Source organism: Oryzias latipes, chromosome 11, assembly GCF_053564925.1.
Source record: "Oryzias latipes strain Hd-rR chromosome 11, Olatipes_Hd-rR_3.1".
NCBI classification, from domain to species: domain Eukaryota; kingdom Metazoa; phylum Chordata; class Actinopteri; order Beloniformes; family Adrianichthyidae; genus Oryzias; species Oryzias latipes.
In genome coordinates, this window is record NC_136247.1 from 19,601,305 (window position 1) to 19,623,881 (window position 22,577).

The following is a 22,577-nucleotide window of genomic DNA, read 5'->3' on the forward strand; positions in this document are numbered from 1 at the left end:
CACCTGGCAGAGGGAGAGCACAGAGATGACCTCAGGACAAGGGTCTAAATCAGACTGCGAAACAAAGGCTTTCCATGGCAAAGGATTTCGCAATATGAGAACGAAGGCATATAAGATAAAGGAGGGGAAAAAGCTATAAACACGTGAACTGTACATATACTTAAAGTTTTCTTTTGTTTTTTTCATCTTCTTCCGTTTATTCCCTTTCGGGGTCACGGGGCTGCCGGAGCCTATCCCGGCCACTTGTGGACCAAGGCAGTGGATACCCTGGACAGGTTGCCAGTCTGTCGCAGGGTATCTACACACTTTAGGGATTTTTTTTCTAATATATTCACCGACAAAGTGACACAAATGTTTGGAAAAGTTGAAAATTGTGGCTAATTCTTACTTTATGACTTAATTTGAGGGTTAAACCTAAGAAAAATGAGATGATTGACATTGTATTTAGTGAAATAGCTTCCTTAATAAATGACATATTGGCTGCTATTTATAAAAACTCAAGATAAACGTAAAAAATAATCAAATGCATCCCACAGTGACATATCAAAAAAGTTTTTTTTGCACTTGTCATCTGAGTGTAGTTAGTTTGGGACAGAACTGTGCAGAAAAAGAATAACTCCATTGTAGCTGCATTAATAGGTGCCTAGACTCGTGATGGCACCATTGCAAGTCCTTTTTTTCTGCAAACATGTTATCATTGGTGCTTCTGCAGGACCATGAGGACAGTAACAGGATTGAAAATCCTTCCCTTTCAAACAGATTACTAATATATTTCTTGTTCAGATTGCAACCATTTTAATTGAAATGTAATGTAATAAAACGAAAGAAAGAGCACTGAAAAGCACAGAAGTACAGAAACAATATGAACTTAGTTGCTTTACTGAGCCAAAAAGAAGAAAAGTAGAGCTGTAAGGGCGTTGTCTTCAAAAAGCCTTAAAAACAAATAAGTTCTGTTTTAATGGAATATTTTTAGGACAAGATTAGTCAAATGAGTTGAGATCAACCAAAGGAAGCTACTTTTGCTTTAAAGAAATAATAAATATAAAAATTCTATTTCCTGTTTTGTAAAATAATTTTCCTTGCAAATGTTTTCTAAGCCTGTAGGTGGGGTCAGTGCCTTAGTTTTTAACAGAGGAGACCAGTCCGGGGGTCTCCAACCAGACTCTTTTACCCCCATAGTGGCTTTCTGGCTGAAGAAAAATAAAATAATAGTAGCCCTAACTTTTTTAAAGACTTAGTTAGCATTGGTTTAATTTAGATTAGTTAGGTTTATGCAGGCTCAGGTGCTCCAAGAACATTGTTTTACACCCCAGTTTTACACCCCAGCTGACATTACCCTAAATCTATGATATGCTGTTCCATTCATCCAAAATGCACACATTTCAAATACTATCAAAATGTTAATTAACATTTTTATCTTTGATTGCTCTATTTATGTTATGTTGTCAGAAAGTGGTGCACGGCTCAAAATGCAGGAAACTGGACTTGGTGGCAGAAAGTAAAGTCTAATAGTTAGATCAGGACATGACAAAAAACCATCGGAGCAACAAAAGAGGGTGACAAACCAGAGCAGATGACCTGACGATGACAAACTGAAAACCAGACTCTTAATACACTGAGGGTAATTGACTGAAATGAGGACAACTGTGATTCATGATAAACCTGAAACTGGTGTGACTGATAGAGAGACCATTCAAAACAGAACACGACCAAAAACCATGAAAGAACTGTCGAAAACCAAACCCAAGTTCACAATCCTCCCTAACGCACACACTGCTTTATGCAGCACAACTTTGTTTTTAGCTGAAGAGAAGGACGTTGCTCAGAAATCCATTGGTATATTTTCTATACTTCTTCAATTGAATCATAAACCAGTGAAGTCACGTTCAGGTTACCAGCAGAAGTAGTTGGGAAAAGGATGACAGCCCACCAAAGTAGATCAAAGAAATAAGACCCCGGACCTGAAAAACAAATCAGTGAGGTGGAATTAATATTTTTGCTCTGTTACTGGTAATTGGTTTTTGAAACTTCAAATGAATGAAACTTTATGTATATAGAATACATTTATAGCACTTTGCGATGCCATCAGGGTACCAAAGTGCTTTACAATAAAAAGATAGATAAAAAGAAATTTTTAAATTGAAAAGATTAAGAAATAAAATTTAGAAAACAACAGCATAAACTTACAAAAACAATAAAATACATAAAAGACATATTGGAATACAATAAAATGAGTAAGAGTAGAAGGCATTCTAAAAAAGATATGTTTTTAAGTTGATGTTGAAAACGGTTAAGGTCTGACATCACGTGCAGTTCTGCAGTGTTTCCACACATTGGAGGGTAATAAAGGACTGATCAGTGTGTGCTGCATCACATGTGTGTTGTTTGCTGTGATGCATTTGGTCTTTTATGTTATAGTAAAATAAACCAACCATGTCTCCATCCAAACGGCATTTTCCCATATCAATATAATTGAATTGTTTCATTTTGAATTTTTCAATTATTTCATTTTAAAAACCAGATTGATCAGGTTGGATTGTTGAAAAATACAGTAAATGGATTCATCAATTATGTTGATTAATTGTTACACTCCGGTTACAAAGGTAAAGTTGCATTAATAGCTTTAATTAGCTTTCCTGATTTGATCCAACAGAGCCTAAAACAGCAAAAAGCCGACAAACCCAGCTGAGTGGCAAATGTCATGTCCCATTTTCACTCCCTTTGCTTGCTAGTGTTACACATCTGACATCCTGGCCTCATGGGGGAGCTGTTCCTTGAGTTTTGGAGTAAAAATCCTACAGTTGAACTTCATCTCTCCTGTTCAGCATGCGTCCCCTTGATTTTTTTTCCTGCGTTTTCTTCCGACATTCCTCCTCTTTTCCATCAGCCTTGGGCTCCAGCTGTGGACAACCGAAACAGACACAGCACCACATCAAGGCCAAACTACTGGCACGTGTTTGTGTGCATGTGTTGGCATGTTTTTTTGACTGGAGTAGGCACTACAGCGGGGCCTGAGATACACTGCCCATTCCAAAGGGTGTTATTTTTGCCCCTTTGCAGGAGTAGAAAAAGGTAAATATACTGTAGCTAATGTGAAATGCTTTAAGATTGATGACAGGAGGATGTCAAAAAAAGCTGAGGAAGTGCATCACACAAGTCAGTTAAAGGTTTGAGGGGGAAAATGGAATATTTGGCATGCACATTGTGTGTGTGGGTGTGCAAGCATGCGTGTGCATGTGTTTAACAGTATGTTTCCCTCTGGGTGAGAACACCTTTTTGGTTTTTACTGCTGTGCTGTTCAACTCTGTTATCGTTGGGGATCAGACTTTTTGTTGCCTGTGTGGCACTTTTTGTCTTCACAAAGCAACTGCTCCAGAGGTGTGGACCGAGACCGCGTGAATCTTGAAGAATGCTTCACCTGCACTCAGTCAGTCAAAATGGTGTTCGCCGTTCACACAAACATCTCCATGCTGGGACTGAAGGAAATCCTGAAAGTGAGCGTGCATTTGTGTCTGTCACCATCTGGTGACAAGAGCCTCACCCCTTTAACGCATTACACTATCTTAACGCCCACACGCTCACCATGTGACCTCCAGTCAATGACAGGAAACAAGCTAATGTCAAATCCTGCTTCTTGCAACCCAGATCCTCTTCTGCTTCCAAAGACTCTCTGCTCTGTGTGCTCACAAGACAAAACCGATTTCAGGGGAAAGCAGCTGCAACACACTAGAGCTCCGTTCAGTTTGGGTTTATTTCATTCTGAATTTCTACATTAAGGACATAAAATTTGTCTCAAAGGGCAGCGAACTCCTTCACCGTGATATCTGTCAATGGCAGTGCAGTACAGATAAGATCCTGATGACAGTTATGATTACATAATTGTCAATCATTTAAAGCCATGAGAAAAAAAGAGAAGCACGCCCTTTTCAGTTCTAAGTTTTACTTCCAGAATCAAGAGAATCAAAATTGGCACCTATAGCTGGAATAAATTAAAGGGGAATGTTTCCAAATGACAGTATCAGTCAGAGTTTTGGTCCTTTTTTGTGCAATGTTTGCAGACATTCAGATTTCACAAGATCCTAAGACCTTGCATTGCAACACATTTGTGTTTTTTTTAATCCCTTTTCTGAAAAATTTGATAGTTTTGTTTGTCAACATACTACAAAAACAGGCCATTAAGAAATAAGTACAAAATTCTTACCTCATATTTTCTTTAAATAACCAAAGAAATCTGCCAGTTGTGTAAAAAAAGGTCTTACCTCAAATTCTTATTTTTAGAAAAATGCATGTTTCCTCTATCTAAGATTATTTTCCTGTTGAAAAACTTTCTGGATTTGATTATTTTTCTTGCAAGACAGAAAATAAGGCCTTTTTTCATGAAACAAGGATCTTTTTACTTTCTTAATGTTCAGTTTTTGCAGTGAAAGACTAAATTCCAATGGGATTTCACCAAGGTTTTTCTTAAACCTTTATAATGAACAAATGGAATGATAAGTTTGCACTAAAAGTCATTGATTTTTGGGGTCTTATTTCTTAGACGTTTTAATCAGAAATCAAACTTTCTTTATAAGGCACTTCACACCCGAGCAACACAAAGTGAATAAACAACAAAAGCATCTTTAAACTTTAAAACCAAAACTATTGCATTAAAAAAGGAAAAAAGAACTCATAAAACATGCACAGTCCCCTTAATCTACGGAGCCCATGTCCTGACATAGAAAAAATAAAATATATCTCGTTCCCACAAAATAATTTCTTGTTCCCACGAGTTAATATTCCGTTCCCACAAAATATTATTTCGATCCCTCAAATTGTGTCTCTGGCCCACATTCATTCAAGAAAGGAAAGAGAAGAACAAGAATGATCAATTTATTATTGTCTCAATGAATATAAGAAAAATATCATAAGATTTATGCTGCTTTGCCTTACGATTCACCAGACAGTTCCGCCACGGAGCTCTTTTGCTTGTCATGCCGGCATTCGGGCAGCTGGCTGACTAAAGTAAAGCATAAGGAAATTTCATTGAGATCCATATTCCTTTATGCAAAAAAAAGTATTCTGTCTTCAAGGTCACTACTCCTATCATCATGTTGTCATTTTTTTTTAGTTTAAATAAATTTAATTCCATTTTCTAGTTTAGATTTCTTGACAAAAAGACATGTATAAAGAAAATTGAGCTTAAAATTCCCTTTCTGACTTTTAATTAATTTAAATTGTTGTAAATCAGGAGCAGACAAAAAAAATGCTGTCTGAAAAAGAGCGTATTTGTGAGGTACAGAACACTATGGGCAGGCCCAAATCTCCCTGCTGTGCTCCATTCTGATTGTAGGTCACTAGATCCATGTACGTCTTTGTTTTCCTCGTCTGAGAAGGTATCTGCCTCAAAACTGCGTGGTTGGATAGCTTTGATATTGCTCTCCATATTTTTTTCACTGCTAATGTTAGGCTAATGCTAATGACGTGTAAAAAGAGACATGAACTTCTTAAAAAGCAGAAAGAATCCCTTGTAGTATAAGGTTGAAAATTGTGGGTATAAATAACTGAACCCTAATAACCTTTTGTGTGTCTTATTTGAAATCAGTTGATAGTTATTAGAGGGTGTCCCATAACAGACCAAACAGTGAAAGTATTATATTCAAGATTTAAATTTAACTGAATAAGCTTTTTGCTGGGTATCTCAAGGGCTTTTTAAATAGGTGTTTTTTTTAATTTGGTGGTAACTGTTTGTATTGCCCCCTTTCCTCTCCTTTCCAGTGAAGCCCTTAGTTCATTAAATTTTAAATGGACAACTATTTTCAAAGTATAAAAGGAACAAGTGTGCCATTAGAGTCCTGATGTTTTTTTTTTTTTTTTATAACCACATATTTATTTCTTACGTACATTGAAATGGCTGCACGGTGGCATAGTGTTCAGCGCTCTCGCCTCACACAGAGAAGGCCCTGGTTTGAATTCCCTTGTGCATTTGTGGGGTTTCTCTGGGCACTCCAGCTTTCTCCCTCAGTCCAAAATTAGGCTTCATAAGTTAATTGGTTGCTCTTGATAGTGTGCCCTGTGGCAGACTGTCCACCTATTCAGGTTGTACCCTCTCTTTGCCCAACAGTAGCTGGGACAGGTTCCAGCAACCCCATGACCCTGAAAGGGATACAGCAGATTAAGATGTATGAATGAGAAATTTTAGGTTAGCATTCTCTGCCAAAAACCAGTGTGCATTGTCTTTTTTTCTCTCTCTAACTTGTCCTGTCCAACAGCTGAACAGCAATCACATCAGAGCTGAAGACCTCTTGTGTTGGACAGATTTTACTTTTACAATAGGGGTTTATGGATCTTTACAAACCAGGTGTATATTTGCATAAACCCCTTTTGTATTTCAGGCCAAGCTTTATTTATAATAATTATATTTATATGCATTTTTTTGTTGGACCGGATGGAAAAGGAAAGGAGAGGGAGACAGTGGGATGTTACAGATGGGGGTAAGGGGTTAAAAAGGAGAAAAATTTAGGTTGGGGGGGGTTGTCAATAATACAGAGTCATAACATAAGATTGTCATAAGTAAATTGCATGAATTACTTCACACATATACACACGCCAACACACCAACAAATAGTCTGCACACAACTGTTCACAGATTGGAAGTATATTCATACATTCATGAAGGCAGATTTATCTCACAAGACTTACACAGTGCGCACAGACTGAAATTAATTTATGCACACAAAAAGGTACACACGAGATTTCCATAACCAATATTCTTGGAGAGGGGTGTAAAATCATTACCCATACCCATATTCGAGCAAAAGTAAATAAGCAGGTGAGTTGAAGGAATGTGTGCTTCTTATAGTGTACCTTCACATTGAATGCTCCAGTAAAGGCAGGAGGCCCAGCACCCTACTCCCCAGAGCCAGGGGAAGACAGCACAGCAGCCCAGCCAATCCAGGGACCCAAGAGCCCCACCGTCAGACACAGACCCGGCAACAACCACCCTCACGCGCACTGGACCCCCACCACGGAGGCGGAGCCGAAGGCCAAGACCCGGCGGCCCCCCGCCCGACAAGTAGGAGCGTGCAGAGCAGAAGCCAGGGCAGGGGCATCTACCACCCAAAGGTGCTCCTTGCCGAGGACGAACCGGGAGAAGCTGCAAAACCGACCACCCGACTGGGACACAGGCGACAAGCAGAGGCCCCAGACAGGGCCAGGGGACGTTGAGCCTGAAGACCAGGCTCTAGTTGTTGTGATGTTGTGGAACCAACATCGCCCCTGGCCTTGTGGAGCTGCAAGGTCAGGGGCGCAGGAACCCCCAGGACACCACCCATGCCCTGGCAGCAGCCACCGGCCTGCCCCACCCAGTCTGGGGGGTGGGACACATGGAACAATGTAACTGTCACTCTCTCACAGTGTGTTTATGTTTGTGTGTATACAATTTGTCATTTAAAAATCTCGGAAACAAGTCTGGCAAGGCATTTAAAAAATCAAATGTAAGCATATGTCCAGGTTGCACTAAAGACCCACTGTGATGAAAATTGTTTTCTTAATTTTCGTAAATCGTTCTTGTGGCACTTCAAAATGGCATTTCTGAGTATTTCTTTATTCAAATTGTTGTGTCAGGAGCAGACGACAAAATGCCATTGGAAAAATAGTTTTTTAGTGTGACATAAAGGCTACAATGGGAAGGGGGCAAGCTTACTCCAACAGTTCCTAATGAACTTCTGCCGCTCTGCGAAAACTATGTCTTAAAAACGATAGTTTTTTTGTTTTATTTTTAGTTTAGCTACAATGGCATACAATTATAAAATACCACTGGGAATACCAGTTCAAAAACTGATCAGACTGGGAGTTAAAAATCCAGGGCACTAGATAGTCCTGCAGTCTAAAGTCAGTGGGGGATAGCAAGTGAGGGAATTCTGACATGGCGAGTGTTTGAATAGCTAAAACATGGAGTTGAATGGATTCACAAAGATTTAGGCCCTTTAATGATATTGTTTGAATTTACAACTGTTACAGTCTTCATAGTAGAATATGTTTATTGATTTAAATCAAAATCACACCAATTTGGTTTTCCTTGATCCATTAAAATTTTTTTTTACTATTTTTTAATTTTGACCACATGATCATTTCTGCAATTTATTGGTGAAATTGATTATTTCTCATATTTTATTCTCTTCATCTTTAACTCATTTTTATGGGAAATATGGTTTCCAATTTAGATGATTTACAACATTATATCAGAAAAAAATATATATAAATTATTTTTATATTAATAAAAACATAAAAATAGTGAAATAATAGCATTTAACATAAAACTTGATTTTATGTTTCGTGTAGGAAAAAACTAGAAACTTTGACAATAGGAAGGCAATAAGCAAGAAAGAAATGGTTTAACCTGCTCTCTCACTGTTAGATAATTGTTACAATCCAAAATTTCCTTATACCTAAACGTGGTTCTTTAGGAGACCTTAGGTTGTTTGTTATCTAGGACAATTAGAATGCACATATCTCAGCGAAATGTCTTTTAGGTCTTAACTGAATATACAAAGCATATGGTTTAAAAAAAAACTTCCAACAGGGGTGGAGTGGGTTGAATGCATGGTTGAATGGGGGGGAGGGAGTGCTCACACTGAAGTAAAAAGAAGCTCAAAGTTTACAAAAGCAGAGCAGACACTGCAGACAAATATTCCACTGCAGCCACAACTCTTTGATTAATACTTCAGTGTTTAGTTTCACCCACACGTCTTTTCAAAATAGGTGTTTATGCTGCACATGAAGCAAGCCAGATGACTGTGCGTTCATGTGAGAGGGTCGCTACATGTGCATGCATACAGAGGAAAACAGACACAAGCGCTTCTATGTTCTCTAGAGTCGTAAACTGCTGGCTGTCAAGACAGACTGAGGTTCCAGGCTGAAATGTTGCGTTCCGATTGACTCAGGTCTGGGCTCTTTCTATTTGCTTCATGTGGTCAAGAAAATAACTCAAATACATTTATCCAAAATAAATGTTGACTGGATTCATTGCATGAATACCTGCCTTTAATACTGTGGAAAAGTGTTGGCAGTATGTGGAACAAAAGGGACAAATGAGTTACTATGTTTTAAGAAATGCAAAATTCAAAGAAATAAAAATGTTTAAAAATTAACTTTATAGCATGTTTTGATAAATAATTTGATAAGAGTGGCGTAATATTTGCCATGTTAACACCATTTTTATAGACAAAATATGAGTGCATCCAGTTAAATACCAGAAACCACGGTGTTACAACATCAGAACCAAAAGATTTTCTGGCTTTGGTGGTCAGCATCCAGTCCTTTTTGAAGCAGAAAAATCAAAGCTGACCTGTCCAACAGCATCCATTACTGTCAAGGAGCATTCAAGAAGCACTTTATCTGTTTCAGATTTCACCAGGTGATGAACAATCATTGACTGTAGATGAGAACTGGACTGAGTGTGGCATCCCCCATAAAAAAGGACCCACTTCCTCTAACGAAATTAAGTCAAGACAGTTGCTATTTCTACGTGATAGAAACGCCACCATTTTGTCCTCAGTAAGCAGTGATTGGTCCAAGTCGATTAGCGTTTCTATGGCCACCACTCTCACCAATCAGGAGGGAGTTTGTTGGAAGTCCACACCCGTACCACTTGAAAGCTGGCCCAGGAGAATCTGTCAATCAAACATTTTGAACTTTGAACATGAGACCACCTACTTTTAGTGAGGCTTCTGATTGATCAGTTTACAATTTGAATAACTTGCAATAAAAAACATCATGTAAAAAAATTAGGAGTAACAAGAACATGTATCAGATTGAGAACGGTTATTCTGACAAATATATTGACTGAGTAATAGTAAAAGCTCTCATATATTGGAATTTTTCCCATTTGGATTCCAATGGTCTTTTTGGATATAGTTGATGTTCGGAAAAGGCAGCTCAAAATCTTGCCAAATGTATTTGTAGAGTGGATTTCCTTCCACTTCTTTGTTTTTTTGTTGTTCAATCAATTTGTGACTTTTTGAAGCATCGTGGACACAACCCATAGATGTCAAGCTGTCCTTCCGTTCAATGAAGATAAACACAGAACACTTTATTTGGTTCAATTTTGTTCTGTTCTATTATCTACCCCCACAAACTTGTTTTGCATTAGATAAAGCTTAGTTAAACTGTGACCCCATCAGTGACCTTTCAGGCCAAAAGCAAAGCATTTGACACTGCCTGACACAAGAGTAATTATTTCAACAATAAAATAAACCACACTGTCATTTTTCTTAAGCCTGATGGGTGAAACTTTATCAAATAGACAGCAATTTAAAAGTCCAGCCGACTCATCAAAGACCCTAATCAGCAAGTGTCAGTTGAGGTCAGGTGGCAAGCTGAGGCTTCCTGCGTCTTCTTGTTGCATGCAGAATATTCTGGCCAGTGAACCTCTGGTGCCTGGCTGCTGGTCATTAAGAGTATTAATGATTAACTGAGAATGCTATTGTCCCCATAGGGCCAGCTGTCCTTCTGCCGTTGATCGACTCTGGTGCCTCTGGGACTCTGAACCAGCTCCATTCATGTGCTAAAGTGACAGCTGCTCCTCACATTCCACAGAAAATTAACTGCAGGCACCGGAAAACAAGCTGGAGAGACATAAATAACACATGACAGATTTGTCACGTCTGCTTCTCAATGGATGGATCAGTGATGAAAGAGTGGATCGGAAAGATTATTTTAATTTTGCTTGAAAATATTCAAAGAGGTCTTGCTGCTTGATCATCCAAAGTGGTAATCTTGGCAACTTTACCAATGTGGTGAAGGCTGTGGTGTAAATTAATGTTTTTTATATCTTTATGTGTTCTGATGCAGATTCCTTTGATCAAACTAAATAAAGGAAGAGAGGATAACAGAAAAAGGCATTGTGTGTCCGTTTGTCATCCATTAAACCATTTTAACAATATATTTTTATTGTCTCTAACCAAAATAAGGGGCGGTGCTTTTACATGAAAAGGACTTTGACTGGCCCTTGATGGGCTAAAATCCTACTGAACTTACGCCAAGAGTCATTTCTCAGAGTAAGTTGAGGTGAATTCAAAGCTTGTGAATGATAGTGGACATCATTATAATCTTTTAGTGAAATTAAGAGAAGCAAAACTATGCATTTCCTGTTCAAGAGCGTACTGAAAAAGTGAGAATACAGCAAACAATATCAATGATGAAACCAGTTTTATCCTCTATTGTTTTACAACATCTGCTGTTAAGAAATCAAAGTCATTTTATCTACCGGCGGAAGGAACTTTAATTGAGCCTTGAAAGGCCTCCGCTGGTGTTTCATGTGCATCTGCAGCTCTTATATTGCTGTGAACTGTTGCTCTTTCACCTGGGAACAATTATCCCTCCTGTCTTGTCTGTAATCAGTGGAATGGTCTCAGATATACTTCATGTGCATGCAGTGGGAGTGCTGGTCAATGGGCTGTTTTGCTTTGTTTTTTCTTTTTTGCACCCTGTCTTTGGACATACTGAAGGTGGCATCCAATTTTTACTAAGAAAACAATTGTTTTTCTGATTGTTTCAAATGCCTTTTTTTTTCTGTTCGTGCTCGCAGACAAGTAAACACATTCTTTAAATTCCTGCTTGTGCTTTTTTTTTGCATAACACACCCATAGCCACCACAGCAGAACTGCCTCAGAGCTACCAGCACAAAAAGAGAAAAAAAGTTGAGTTTGGTCCATTATCTCGATAATTGTTAAGTCTTGGCATTGAATCCAACACTGTTAAAAAAGGTAGCCTACAATAGGAAAAGAACACTAATCATAAGAAGAAAATCACTTGAAAGTGGTCAAACGATCTGTCCATGCAAGTCACTGATTTAAAATTCATCTTATATCATGATATCAAAGTCTAGAAACGAGGAGTTCCACACAAGCATTCCAAAAGAGAAAAAAAGGCCAAAAGGTCAAAAGTTAAATGAATGTTAGACAGCCCAATAATAAGTATTTTTCCTGCTATTTCTGGACAAATGGCTTGTAATTTTTGAGTTTTTTGTACCTAATTGTAGTTTATTTTGATTAAAGTGACATAAAAACTAGTGTAATTTGTCGAAACGACTCATTTTAGAACAAAATAAGAAAACCATCTTATACCCAGTTGGCTCATCTTCATAAATCCTCCTAAAATCTAACACACTTATTCTTAGAACGTAAATGTATATTTTTGTTTCCAAAGTAATGACAATGAATGTGAGTCTAACTTGTTCACATTTATTGAGCTTTTAAATATCATTCTTAAAAATTTTAAACTGTGCTGACTTTGGGAAAGGTTTGGAAAGAGAAGTAAAAACAAATTCAAACCTGGTAAAATAGCTTGAATGTCTAAAAAACAAGTGTGCCACAGTTGTATGGAATACTGGGGCTGTAGAGTTTGGGTTTTTGGTGGATTAAATCCTTTAAGTTCCAATGAGCAACACATTTTTACCCATTTGTTGATGTACTGACTAGACACACAAGAGCCTCAGTAAGGTGTGGAAGAATCACACATAGTCACAACAACACGACGCAAAAAATGAATGTTATTGAGTTTGTCAAATGTTGCACTCTGCCACTAACATGGCCTTTGTGGTTCTTTATTCATAGCTTAGCAACACAATCAAGACATACAGGTCAAAACGTTTGGTCCTTAATTACTTTTTTGTGAAACTGTCTACCACTACCTTCATTGTGCTGATGTAATCAAGAATTCTTAAAAGGAATGGATTTCTTTTTTACAAATAAATAAAATGTACAGCCAAAAATTCACAAACCAAAGCACCAACTCTGCACTAATTTTTAAGAAGCAAACATAGTGGAGGATTTATGGCCTCTTCACAGTTTGCAGATTTTGACTCATCACTTCCCACTTTATAAACCATACCAATGCCTTTTGAGTAGCGATTTGGTTCAAACCTCGATTTTTGAGTGAAGGTTTTTGCTCAATATGTGATTTCTTTATTACAAAACAATAACAAAAAAATGAGAACTTTTTTTAAAATTTGCTAATAGGCAAGTAATTATAAGAAAACCCTTTTAGTTGACTTAAACCATGTCTGGTTTAATGCAATAAAATAAAAACTAGTCAATTCTTCTTAAATTTAGCCCAATTGTTTTACACTTTCAATGTAAACATTCTTGTATCCAGTGGAGATGCAATGATTCACTCATGATTCCATTCAGTGGTGTAAAATGTGGTTCAGTTTTGAACCAAGAATCGTGGAATCACTAAAAAACTTCTTGGAGAATGTCGGCAAATCCACTTCTGTCTTTCAAAGCAAAGCAGGGAATAGGTAGTAATATGACCAAAGACCAAGCCTCATGCCTCACGAATGCCGTTTCTGCTATGAGAAGAATATGCAAACATACTTTATATTAACCTAAAAAGGTGCAGTCTGATGAAAACGAGATTTTGGTGTTCTTGTGGCATTTTTCTGATGATGGAGGCCATATATATAAAGAAAATGTAGCTTAAAATTGCATTTGTGACTATTTGTTTATCAAAATCGTTGTGAATCAGAAAGAATCCGACTTAGAAAATATACCGATAGCTCTCAGCAACGGGGAGACTGAAAAAGAGGTAAAGTTTCTCCACGCCTGTGATCCCGCCCACAACTCCGAAGTGAAATTCTAATGAACTCCAGCCGCTCTGTAGAAACTTGTTTTGTTTTGTTTTTTTTTTTTTTTAGAAAAGAACAGAATAATCATAATTAAAATAGCACTAGAAAAACTTTTACAATAAATCAAAAGATGATCGGCGTGGGTCTATAACGTTTTTTTGTCAACGACAGCATGAGTGTAAAAAAGGATGCCTTTGACCCAAATTGAGCCTAAATCAATTCTGTATCTAGAGGTATTTTTATTTAAACTATAAAGCTGTTTTCACTGCAGACTTTAGAAGTGATTGGACGATAAACCGACTTCTAAAGGGGAGCAGATGTTAACCAAAGGATTTATTCAAATGTGACACTGGCCCTCTTGTTTACACTTGTGTAAGTGTGCATGTGTCTCTTTGTGTGTTTTGTGACTGCATGAATCTGTATGTGACTGTGTCTGCACGTGGCTGCACGTCAAGCCCAGCCCTCCCCATCAGCCCAGGCGGCAGGTGTTCCTGTGTCCCTTGAAAGTGCAGGTTTTTATGTTGCCTTCTCGTGTTATTGGCTTGGTTGCCATGGGGATGCCCCAACAGAAAGAGGCTTGTGTTTGGGGGCCGGTGGCGGGAAGTAAAGGACGACAGGGGTAGAAAAAGCTAGAAAAGGCTTTACAGTATTTGTCCAAAACACTCCAGACTTCAGCTTAAGGGAAAAAAAAAAGATCAAGTCATTGACACAAAACAGAGTCAGATTGTCTTCTGCCATCACACTGGTTTCTGTCTGTACACACAAAATACTGAGATGTTGATGCATGATCCAACTCACATGAATCACTGCAGACTAAACGATGCTTGCAAATCTGAACAATGGGGAGGGAGACTTTAAAAGGCATCCGATATCACACATCCTATCAGTTTTCTCTGCAGGTGTGACAGCTGTTTGCCTAATGACATCTGCGCTTTATCTCTCCACCCTACACCTTGTGGCATGGACATCCCCCTCCATTGAGGTGAGCCACTCCAGACAGGCCCACACTGAGACTCTCCTCCATCCTCTTACACCCATTCACTGTGGGTGGTGGGTGTAAGGAGATCTGGAAGAGGCTGGAAGTCACCTGTCCCTTGTTGGCACATCTCAGTCCCTGTAATTCTCTTTTTGGCTGAACTGGTCAGCAGCTGCCATATGCTCACACACACACATGTACAGTCCACAATACACAGTCCTTCACACATTTTACAGTGAGATTAAAATATAGATGTGCTTTTATAATTTTTCTGAAGCAAAAGAATGGTACATGTCAGCAATATGTACTCTCAAATGTTTGGATAGTTCTCAACAACTAAGAACTTTGAACACGTTCTTCCCATTGACTGTGCGGGAGAACTGGACTGAATGACTCCTCCCCCCTCCAAACAGGAAGTACCCACTGGATTCAAGAATCCTGTTGACTTCTATTGAGAAAGAACCAGCCATTACTGTTCTATCATTGTATTTGTCAAAATAACCATTGTTGCTCTGATACCTTCTTTTAACATGCTCTTGATAATTCAAATTTTTTTATCATTATATTTTTTTCTTTATTGCAAGTTATTCCAGTTATAAACTAAGCAATCAGATGCCTAAATATAAACAGGCGGTCTCACATTGAATGTTTGACATTTCTGATTGACAGATTGACAAGTGGTAGGGGTGTGGACTTCCAACAAGCTCACTCCTGATTGGCCAGAGTGGTTATTATTATTTCAGGTTTGTTTTTTTTGTTCTGCAGCTACTCTAACATCTAAAGTTTTTTTTATATATTTTCTGTTTGTTTTTGGATCATCTTTTAGTAGCAAAAGTAGGATTATTTTTCCCAAGGAAAATCTGTTTGCAATCCTTTAAACCTATAATCAAAAGTGGTGGACAGATTGTGTAGCATAAAAAATATGTCATGATGATTATAAAAATATGAATAAAGCGTAAAACAAAAAGTGGAAACCAAAAACAAATAAAATATGTCTTCATCATGTCAGTTATAAATAATTATACATTTATAATATTCTAATAATGACTTAGCATAAAAAATGTTCAAAAATATTATTTTGATATGAGTTTTAAACAGGTTTAAAATATATTTTACTAGTATAAACGCTACGCTTGAAAATCTCAAAACCTATTATTTTTATCTCTTTCTCTTAGATTATGAACAAATAAGTTAATTTTCAAGTTGTGCGATTACTTACAGTTCTATCTACTGAAGGTGCAGAATTTTAATATTTATTAATATGTATGTTCCCTTTTTTTTAACACATCCGAGGAATTTTCCATCCTGAGATAAGAGCACCTTCCTACACTTCTGCACATGTTCTCTATATTTATTGTATCTGCATGTTGAAATAATATTAAAGTCAGTTTGTTTGCAGATGATATTGTGATAGTGAGAATAGAGAGCAGGTGGATGAGGAGGATGTTTTTTTCTGGAAAGGAGAGGAATGAAGGTCAGCAACAACAAGACAAGTGTCTGTAAATGAGAGGAAGTGAAGTGGAAGTGGTGAGGTTACAGGGAGCAGAGGTGGAGGACTTTAAGTGTTTAGAGTCAACGGTCCAGAGCAACAAGAGTGTGGAAAAGAGATGGAGAGATGTGTACAAGCAGGTTGAAACGGGTGGAGGAAGGTTTAAGCTGTAATTTATGATTAAAGTGTCAGGAAGATTTAAAGAAATGGTGTAGAAGACTGTGGTGAAAGCAGCCATGTTGACCGATGCAGAGACAGGAGGCAGAGCTGGAGGGAGCAGAGATGAAGATGTTGGGGTTCTTTTTGGGAAGGAAGGGGATGGAAAGGACCAGGAATGATTCCACCAGAGGAGCAGATAATGGAAGATGTTTTGGAGATAAATGCAGGAAAGCAGACTGAGATGGTTTGGATACATTGAGAGGAGGAACAGTGATGATGTTGGTAAAAGGATGAGGTTGAATATAACAGGGAAGAGTCCTGGAGGGAGACCAAAGAGATGGTTAGTGGATGTAAACTGTTATGTTTCATTGTGTTATCAACGTCCGTGATAAAACAAGTAATAGTAAAAAATAAACATAATATTCCAAAAAGAGATAATTAAAAGACAAAGGTGGAAAATAAGACATTATTTTATCTTATACTTTTTTTTCTCACTGTGAAAAACTGGTTTTCTCTTGTCTGTTTAAATTTTTTTTCACAAGGTAGTCTTTTATGGGGGGTTTTCTTAAGTTGCTTAAAAACTGTTCTTGCTTTTTGATATCGTATCTGATCTCATCGTGTCTTGAATGAGCAGTTCTGCCACAAACCCCCCAGCTTTATTATAACAGCAACTACCACACATTCCTAAAAGAGGCTGGCAGCCGTTACTTGACCTGTCCGAACTTGAATAACTGTCTGAAAACTATTTGATTTCCATGTCATCATGCAGTTGACGAATTAATCTGTCTTTCGAAAAGAAAAGTAGACAATGAAAGCTAATTCAGTACAACTTTTATGAGACTGAAGGAGTGTCTTTGTCAAACAGCATTCCAGCTAAATTTTCTGTGAAACTCACTTGAAACACCAGTTGGGGTGCCTGTGGCTTTGCTTGAACATGCATTGTGAGTCTTTGAGTCTGTAACATTCATGGTTGTTGAAGCAGAGAGACTGTTTGAGATTCTTTAGTTAATTGACTGATATTAGTATTAAATATATTTATCTTTAGTATTAAAAACCTTAGGTACCATTTCTGGTGTCTTTCCACTCGTGCTGCAAAATTAAACATAATAGCTTCAACGTTAGACCAATGTATGGCAGTAAAACACACAAATTTACCCACATTATTTTCTGAATCAGAAGTGTAGCAATGACCAAAAGATGTACAATATATTATTTATAAAAATCATCCAAAACTTGTAAAAGTAATTTGAATGTACATCTTTACAAATTAATAAAAAAAATACACAATTTATCCCCCCAAAAACAGCTAATCACCCTGCCATGCATTGCTTTTATATGTTTAAACCTTAGCAACAAACGCCAACAAATGTTCCTTCCATCATCCTGACGCATGATGATTTACTGATTTACTGAATAGTCATATTAGCGTGTGCTTTAGTCGCTTTTTTGTTCTGTTTGTAAAAAACAGTTTAATGATAATGAATTATAATTGGAAGAAGATTTACAGTTACACGGTTTTTGTTTTTAATTTCTGCTCAAATTGGTTTTATATTTCTGCTCACATTTTGCTAGGAGATTTGCAGTTAACTTTTGAACAAATGGCAGTTTAAAACTGTCACATTGTGATCTTTTATCCGTAATGCAGTTTTTAAAAAATAGAGAAACAAATAGATAAATAAATGAATAAATAAATGACTGTAAAAAATGAGATTTTATTGAATTTGCAATGCAGAAATACTTTGCACACAAAATAAATAAATGAGTCAACTTCAAGTAGAACTTCATGACCAAAAGTCTAGATGAACTGATTTGTAGTTTTTCTAAGTTTCTAATTACTTATTTAAGTGGAACTAAATCAGGTGTTTTTGATCGGATTAGTAATGCTTATTAGTCATGAAATGTTTAAAGAATGCTCAGGTGAGTTGAGGTGGAAATCCATGTAGATAAAAACAAAGCAAAAAAGTATTTTAGAATTTTTTTTTAATGTTTTTAATTTTAAACAAACTTGGGCAACTTCAAAATGAAGACATGCTATTTCCACTGAGACAGTTCAACTTTTTGCAACAAAACATTTTGACTGACCTGTAGTTTTTTTGTTTTGTTTTTTGCACAACCCCCCTTAAGGGATCTTTTTGAATGGGAGACACATTTGTGACTGTTTGAGTGATGACTGTGGCAGGAAGCTTTTAAAAACAGTCACTCTTTCAGTATGTGTGTGTGGAAGTTTTTTTTTTATTTTTGAGCATCGCTACTTCTCTCTGTTTGGATTGTTCTTCTGATACATCAAAGTTGAGTCTGTAATGCATTCATTCTGAGTAATGCCTCTCAGAGCTGATTTGACATGAACAATGATGATGTAAAAATGTAAATGTCCCCATTTACAGTAATTGGTCTGGGATTTATTGTCTGCACGATGCCTTTTGTGATGTAAATTCTTTTAAATTTGGGGTAGCCCCTGAAGTTGGGCAATGGGATTGCCATAGATACTTGCATGTCTATATTCCAGTTTGTTTCACCTCCACAATAGAAACAAGCGAATTCCAAGAACACCAAAAGCAGGTTTGTATGGAATTCTCTGCACTTGGGTGAATAAACATCTGTTGAAAGACTCAGGGGAAAATAGACTGACATCAAGTTTAGAGAATATTTTAGTGGATAGAAAAAGTATAAAGATAGCAAAATAGTAGTTCTAAAAATAAAACGATTACAGGATTGAGGACACAAAAAAGTCTTAAACAAACTAATTTAATCTTTCTAAAAAGTCTTTTTTAAGTCTTTAAGTCTTGAAACATTTTTTAAAACATTTTTGTTTCCCATCTTTTTTAGATGTGCTTGATTTAGAAAAAACAAGAATTAAAATTAAAAAAAGCTATATCATTTTATTGTCATATGCATATCAAAAATATAATGCTGTCAAGATGTTAAAAGAATAGACAAGACAATAAATTAAAATACATGTTTAATATAAAATGTCAAATTTGGAAAAATGTGTAGCATAACAAATATTTCACACTACTTATAAAAATATTAAAAAAGTATTATGTGAAAAATGAAACTAAAAATAAAATCAAACGTTTTTTAATCATGTCAGTTATAAATATACATTCCTATCCTTTTTCATTAAGACTGCATCAAAAAACACAATGTTTTTTAATTGTATATGATGCTAAAGTATCTATTCTAAATAATTCTAAACATTTAAGCATAGTTGAGAATATATTTTAGTGCTCTGAAATACTATGTGGGCTAATCTCAAAAACATCTGGATTGATCTTTTTTGTTTTTATTACCACTGTATATTTTCACTTAGAACAAATCGATAAACTATAGTTGTTTTCAAGTATGTAAGTTCCTCTTTGGTTAAGTAATATATTTCTATTTTTATTTTGAATGTTGTTTTCACCTCTGTGTTATGTGCTAGTGGGTTGTAGTTTCTTCTTAAAATCTGTTTTATTTCTTCAATAACACCAACCTGGCAGGGAATTGCAGATATTTACATTTGATATTTAATGTTCAATAATATGCAACTTCCCTTTCTTATAAAAAAAATCGATTTCCTTTGTGCAAAGTCTAAAATATGTACATTCATTGTGACCATGTTCCACTTGGGCATGACCTAAAATTAATATTATATAACCATATTTATAGTTCTCTGTTAAAGTGTATTAACTACATTAAAATGGTATCAAGTTTGGGAATAAACAGACTGAATTTGTCATCCGCTGAAGCGACTTTTGTTTTGAATAATGTCAGGGGTGACAAAGGTGATGCCTGCATAATTTTCCATATTTTTTTTTTTATCAATGAGAATGCCAGCTACGCCTGTTGCAGTGCATTGAAGCCGGCCCCATGACCACCCCCAGCAAGCATAGCGACCACCCCCGCCACAGTTCAAGCCACCGGGCCTTGAACCTGACCCTCCAGGAGCATCTAGGGCGAGCTTGTCACATCGCATTCCCGCTGGCGCATTGTTGCATCGGCAGCTCCTCCAGCCTTTGAGGGCAGATAGATAGTGTGGCCGGTGCGTCCAACCCCCCCACCCCGGTCCCCTGTGGTGCTCCCGGTTTTGACAGAAAGGACAAAACCCGCGGAGGGAGCTATGAATGGCAAAGCACCAAGGAGGCCGAGGGAGAGCAAAAAGGAGGCGGCGTGTCTTTGTAGTCGGAAAAGGAATGCGGAAATGTCCTCGCGCCGTGTCAAACCTCTCTGAAGGGGGTCAGGCCACATTCAGCCGGCGTGGGAAAGCCAGGCAGAGACGGAGCTCACGCGGCCGAGCGCGGCGGCAGCTCCATAGGCCCGTCCGCGCGGATGCATACGAGGGGGGTAGAGAAGAAAGAAAGCGTAATATCGAAAGAGGTGCGTGGCTTTGGAGGATTATATCGCACTTTTTGCCTTTGTCCTATGACCCCCCCTCTCTAAAAAGAAAAAAAAAAACTTATTACACACCCCCTTCCCTCCACATCCACAAGTTAGTTTTGAACAACCCTCCTCCTCCTCCTCCTCCCCCCCGTTTGAGAGGTTCTGCTGGGGCTGGCGCAGTCTGAGAGATGGGGGGGCTAGAGCCTGCACCGTGAACTACCTGTGTGGCCCCCGCATGGAAGACAGTGGGCAGGGATGCGTTTGATGGAGCAGTTTTTATCCGAACCTTGAACGCCTCCTCGCCGTTTTATTCGAGCATGCCGACGTTACGACATTTCACTGACAACATAAAACAAGGTAAACATGGAGTTTTTTTGTTAATTTAAATACAAAAACGCCAGTTTGACGCTTTCATGGTTGATTTATAAAATAAATATTATTTCAAGCGGTGGCACGAGCAATTTACCTTTGTGTTATAATTTATTTTATATTATTATCGACTCTGCCCCCAATTAAATTAGTAAAAAAATCGAGGACGCTTTAATGACTCATGAAAACATCCGTATAATTCAGTTACTACACTGTTCTACACGTTAGCACTGTTTTTAAGCCTCAAAGACGAGTTTTAATGTGTTTTAAATGGACTGTTGGTGTAGGAAGTTCAAACAATGCAACACGTGCTCAACAGTTTAGGTCTCCTCAGAAGGGAGCTCTTGATATAGAGAAAGCAGTTTCGTTATTTTGCAAACTTAAGACAAACTTTTGTTTGATTTTGTTGCTCTTTTTCGTGGTTTTTTCGACTGTTTATTCAATTTACGACATTTACCAGTTCCCGTGAACGCAACTTGAGCATTAATTGCGTATTTTGTTTCTTTTTCCAGAGCCAAATAAATCTATTTATTAGGCGTACATTTTGATTTAAATGTGGCTAATTGAATGATTTTTTTCGTGATTTTTCTGCATGTGGTAGGAGGACATGATTTTTTTATGCGTAATAGGAGGAGGAGGAGTGGAAGCTGGGAGACCACGGGTTTTTTCTGATTGTCGGAATAAAACATGATGACAGTCCTGTTAATGTCTACCTGGAGTGACCTAAAGTGACAAAGATGGTCTCTGTCTTCATCTGTGTCTCCTTGTCATTTAGGCTTGGCGCGTGCCAACTTTTTTCTGTGAAAATGCCTTTGTGAAAAACTCAGGCTCGTCACCCTCGCCGGGATTCCCCGCAATATTTTCACCAAGAGACGAGGAAAAGAAAAAGAAAAAAAATCTGCAAAAATGGACAAAGAATGTATTGGTACCCAGTATGAGCCTGTGGCCGAGATTGGAGAAGGAGCCTATGGAAAAGTGTACAAGGCCAGGGATTTGAAGAACGAGGGACGCTTTGTAGCCCTGAAAAGAGTTCGAGTCCAGACGGAGGAAGAGGGAATGCCGCTCTCCACCATCCGCGAGGTGGCGGTACTGAGGCAGCTGGAGGCCTTTGAGCACCCCAATGTTGTGAGGTAGGTGCAGTGGCAGAGGTGGGCGCCCTGTGTGTCTGCGTGTCTGAATGGAGGGAGCTGGGTTTGCTATGAGACAAGCTTAACATGCAACACAAGAAACACTTCCTTTTTAATGGTTTTTAGCAGCAACAGCAACTCATATGACCTTTGTGGGAGGTTTGCTGTGCAGCTGAGGTTTAGTTCTTTGGTGAAAAAGTACACTTTCAGTTTGCCTTTCTCCACCTTTGTTTCATCTAAATTGGGAGACACTGTTTGTAAATGTGCATTAATCCTTTCTTGCAGGTTTCTCACAAAGTTTAGTGTTGAAAGATAAAGCATAAACTATAATATGAAGCTTTTTATTTTGTTAGCATCGCATGCAAAGAAAGCATGACCTCTGTCTGCTGATGAGGAATTATCTTGAATGGTTAAGGCCTTAGTCACATGCCGGTATGTGGGTTGACCCGGTTTATTGGGTTGTAGTGTCGTAGAGAGGAGCGGCTGCATCTT

General features: G+C 37.8%; 2 protein-coding genes across 5 annotated transcripts in view; both read left to right on the plus strand.

The window, feature by feature from the left end:
• The first annotated feature begins 2,726 nt into the window (after positions 1 to 2,726).
• LOC105355063 (uncharacterized) lies at positions 2,727 to 7,561 on the plus strand. Of its 3 annotated transcripts, none has more exons than XM_011480823.4 (3): positions 2,727 to 3,072; positions 3,365 to 3,494; positions 6,839 to 7,561. In XM_011480823.4, the coding sequence occupies exons 1-3, from the start codon at positions 2,759 to 2,761 to the stop codon at positions 7,373 to 7,375; spliced, it is 981 nt and encodes a 326-aa protein (XP_011479125.2). In that variant the 5' UTR covers positions 2,727 to 2,758; the 3' UTR covers positions 7,376 to 7,561. The 3 variants fall into 3 exon arrangements, 2 of the variants coding, with proteins under 2 accessions (XP_011479125.2, XP_011479127.1); XM_011480825.4 differs by having other exon boundaries at positions 2,767 to 3,072; positions 6,864 to 7,561; XR_013659158.1 differs by lacking the exon at positions 3,365 to 3,494.
• Positions 7,562 to 20,446: 12,885 nt separating this feature from the next.
• Positions 20,447 to 22,577, plus strand: part of cdk6 (cyclin dependent kinase 6) — a 46,972-nt gene continuing 44,841 nt past the window's right edge. The window contains exons 1-2 of one of the 2 annotated variants that reach the window (XM_020707100.3): positions 20,447 to 20,586; positions 21,734 to 22,088. In XM_020707100.3, coding sequence (XP_020562759.1) covers positions 21,865 to 22,088 — 224 coding nt within the window. In that variant the 5' untranslated portion in view covers positions 20,447 to 20,586; positions 21,734 to 21,864. Of the gene's footprint in view, positions 20,947 to 21,733; positions 22,089 to 22,577 lie in introns of both variants that reach the window. The other variant, XM_004074000.5, reaches the window with a different exon arrangement.